This window comes from Saprolegnia parasitica (genome assembly GCF_000151545.1).
Source record: "Saprolegnia parasitica CBS 223.65 unplaced genomic scaffold supercont2.799, whole genome shotgun sequence".
NCBI classification, from domain to species: domain Eukaryota; phylum Oomycota; class Saprolegniomycetes; order Saprolegniales; family Saprolegniaceae; genus Saprolegnia; species Saprolegnia parasitica.
Genome location: NW_012157193.1, coordinates 1 through 3,223, shown reverse-complemented (window position 1 = coordinate 3,223; position 3,223 = coordinate 1). Strand labels below are relative to the sequence as shown.

The following is a 3,223-nucleotide window of genomic DNA, read 5'->3' as shown; positions in this document are numbered from 1 at the left end:
CGAGCTGGTTGTCAAAGCCAATGCGCTCTTCGTTTGAGGCGCTTGACGATCTGCTCGTACGTCTTGCGAATGCTCTGCGCTTCGTTGTACTTGATCATTGCTTTGTCGAGGCGGTTCTCGAGCATACGGATCTTGCGTGTCTCGGGCGTGTCTTCCATGCTCGGCTTCTTGCTCTCGAGTTCGAGGTCCTTGACATTGTCCTAGGTACGAGTAGTGGACAAGCTACCCATACGAGGAAAGATCACGTACCTTGAGCTGCTCGAGGGTGTCAACTTGGGCCGCGACCTTGTGCCGCACGTCGTCGTACTGCTTGCGGCACTTGGTCAAGTGGTGTGCAATCTGGGCCGTCTCGTCGTCGAGGTCGTTACCACCCATAACGTTGCCGGCGGCGTGCTCCGACTAGGCGCCAAATCGGAATGCAGTAAGAAACCGGAGGCATCGTACACGCTTCATGTCGGCAATTTGCTTGCGGAGCTCCTTGTTTTCTTGCTTGAGCTGCCGGATCAGATCTTTGTTGGAGCTTTTGTTGGCTTCGAGCGCCTCGACGTTGTTCTTGCGGTCGACCTCTATACGCGGTGAGTGGATCGGTGAAACTCGTCGCGCCAGCATCGTACGCAAGAGGCGCATCTTCTCGCGGAGGTCGTCCACTTGCTCCTCCATGCGACTGTCGTAGTCGAGTTCCATCTTTTTGAGCATTGTCTTGGAGTCATGGCGCTGCATGGTCGGACGACTGCGGCAACAGAAAACGACTGCGGCGCGTGCGTTTCGACCCAACCCTCGAAACGCCCTTTTCGATCCCAATTCGATTTCAGTCAATCAACGACAGGCGTCAAGCGTGCGACTCAGTGCTGCAGAGTCCTGTATCTCGGGAATCCCTCTGTTGTCAATATCAACTCACATCGACTCCTTCAATCATGAGCCAGAGTGAGAACCAATTCCGTTCAAGTGAGTCGACTCATTTTTTACTATTTGGCTGGATTTGGGTGACGCCATTCTCAAGGCACCTGGTGCCTAAGCGGAGCGGCCGGCCGCGATGCCCGCAAGGCCATGGCGCGCTCCGGCGAGCTGTGTGCTCTGTGTCTTACGTCCATTGTTGTGTAAGTGCCGGTCGCTGGCAGCGGTCGGTGGTCGCGCCGACGGCGCCGCTCTTCGCGCGCTCGGCACCCAATGCCCCTCGACGATTCAAGGCCCGTCGAGTCCCCGGCGGCCGTCAAGGAGATGAGACGTCGCTGGCTTTCCCGTGTTTTCAGCCCGCAGCGTCGGCTTTGTGTGCTCGGGCGGTCTCCGGATTTATTCGGATGCGGGCTCAAGCGGTTTCGTTTGACACCCGACGGCTGGCACTCCTCTGACGGGTGGTCCGAGTACAGGTGCCTGCGTACGATCTCGAGCGAGCTATCCCTCGGCGAGCGGGGTCCGCCATTAGATGGATCTCTCCGTGCGCAGCTCACTCCCAACGACCAAGTGCTGGTGCCAACTCCCACGCATTTAGGCGTAACACTACGTACGTGAACTCTTTGTAAGGAAGAGAACACGGAACACATTCATATATATATATTCTCAAAACACAAAAACGCTGCTCAACGCACCTGCATTGAGCTTGATCAGCTAGTACTGCTGTGTTGATGAACGCGAAGAAGCGCCATTTATCTATCTATCTATCTATCTATCTATCTATCTATCTATCTATCTATCTATCTATCTATCTATCTATCTATCTATCCTCAATCCACCATTCCAATTGTACGAAACGGCGCAGTCGTGTCGCTCGGCGAGGTAAAAGAGCGCTAGCCGGCAACCAAAAATCCGCGACGCTGTTTTGTTGGCACAATTGCACTACGCAATGTGACGCCAACGCCAAAGACCTGTCTTTTGGCGTGCCCCAATCCTGCAAGAAGCACGTGCGAGGCGGGTCATTTCAAGAGATTAATTAGACCGCACCGACGACGAGGTAGCAAACGAGGCAAAAATATCGGCGATGACTTCCTCTTGAAAGATCAAGAGCGCATGCGTCGCGTGTGGCACCAAGTCGAGCGTTGCATTCGGAACCGCAGCCACAAATTCGATCGCGGCTTTCCTCGGGACGAGCGTGTCTTTCTCGCCGTGGACCACGTGGACGCGGACGGTCACATCCGAGAGCTCGAAACCACAGCCATTCCGGTCCTTCCCGAGACACAGCAGCGCGTCGTGGTACGCATTATGGGGCTCGGCGTCCATGCGCGCGCGAAAGTCGCCAAACCGGAGCCGCGGCGAGCTGCTCAGCGGCATCACCTCGGTGGTCTCGTGGCCGCTGTCGTCGGCAAGCAAAAGACCGTGGCCTAGCGTGCGGACCGACTGGTTGGGGTCGACATAGGCCATGCTCAGGTCGACCGACGCGTTCACAAGCTTCATGCCGGCGGCAATGAGCCGCGTCGGGCAGTACGACGCCATCTTGAGTAGTCGCGGACACGACCGGTTCGAGATACCGACCCATGGTGAAAGCAGTGTGAGCGGCTCGATGAGGCGTGATGCGAGTGCCTTTTGGCTCGCGATCGCCAAGGCGTAAATCGCGCCGGCCGACTGTGCCATGAGTCCGAACTGGTCGATGTGCAGCTGTGCGAGCACTTGGTCGAGAATGTCGACAAAGGCAATGGGCGCTGGCAAGCTCGAATCCGCGATCGGGTCCGAGAGGCCGTAGCCCGGCCGGTCGATGCAGAGGAGGCGGATGCCGTAGAGGAGCGCGAGCTCCTTAAAGAGGTAGATGAAGTGCCGATGGCCGCGCATGCCCAAGAGGCAGACGACGGGAACACCTTTGGCGTCGCCGACCTGGGCGTAGCTCACATGGCGCCCGTCCTGCAGCGTGATGAGGCCATTGTAGTCGGGCCCGTCAAGGACGCCGCCACTCATCTCAGTCTTTTCGGATGTTGGGACACGCCATCTCGATAGGGATTGGTCATAATTACTGCTTTCTCTGGGATATGATTGGCCACGCCAGCCGGATGCAATGTTGCGATCTTCGACTGACTCGAGATGCCAATCAAATCAAGATGACCAGGCACAAAGAAACACACACAAGACGTTAATAAAACTCAATAAGACGACTAGTAAGCTTAGTCGCGACACGTCTATCGACAGAAACGCTCGGTTACAAAGAGCTAAAAGGTCGTCTTGGCGCCCACGCGGCCGAAAACATGGTCCATTGTGTCGTCGTCAAACGGAAGCAAACGAGTGGGTCGCGCCGGGGACG

At 56.6% G+C, this 3,223-nt stretch overlaps 2 protein-coding genes across 2 annotated transcripts; both read right to left on the bottom strand.

The window, feature by feature from the left end:
* Nucleotides 1-11: 11 nt before the first annotated feature.
* On the bottom strand, nucleotides 12-720 carry SPRG_17828 (hypothetical protein; the record flags this gene model as incomplete). The annotated part of the gene is made up of 4 exons (XM_012357229.1): nucleotides 12-200; nucleotides 250-399; nucleotides 445-566; nucleotides 615-720. The coding sequence occupies 4 exons, from the start codon at nucleotides 718-720 to the stop codon at nucleotides 12-14; spliced, it is 567 nt and encodes a 188-aa protein (XP_012212619.1).
* A 1,186-nt stretch (nucleotides 721-1,906) lies between these two features.
* On the bottom strand, nucleotides 1,907-2,889 carry SPRG_17827 (hypothetical protein). Its single transcript, XM_012357228.1, has one exon. The coding sequence runs from the start codon at nucleotides 2,881-2,883 to the stop codon at nucleotides 1,924-1,926; it is 960 nt and encodes a 319-aa protein (XP_012212618.1). The 5' UTR covers nucleotides 2,884-2,889; the 3' UTR covers nucleotides 1,907-1,923.
* Between the last annotated feature and the right edge of the window lie 334 nt (nucleotides 2,890-3,223).

Coding starts and splice junctions, on each gene's coding strand:
- SPRG_17827 (XM_012357228.1), bottom strand. CDS start 2,883: ATGAGTGGCGGCGTCCTTGACGGGCCCGACTACAATGGCCTCATCACG.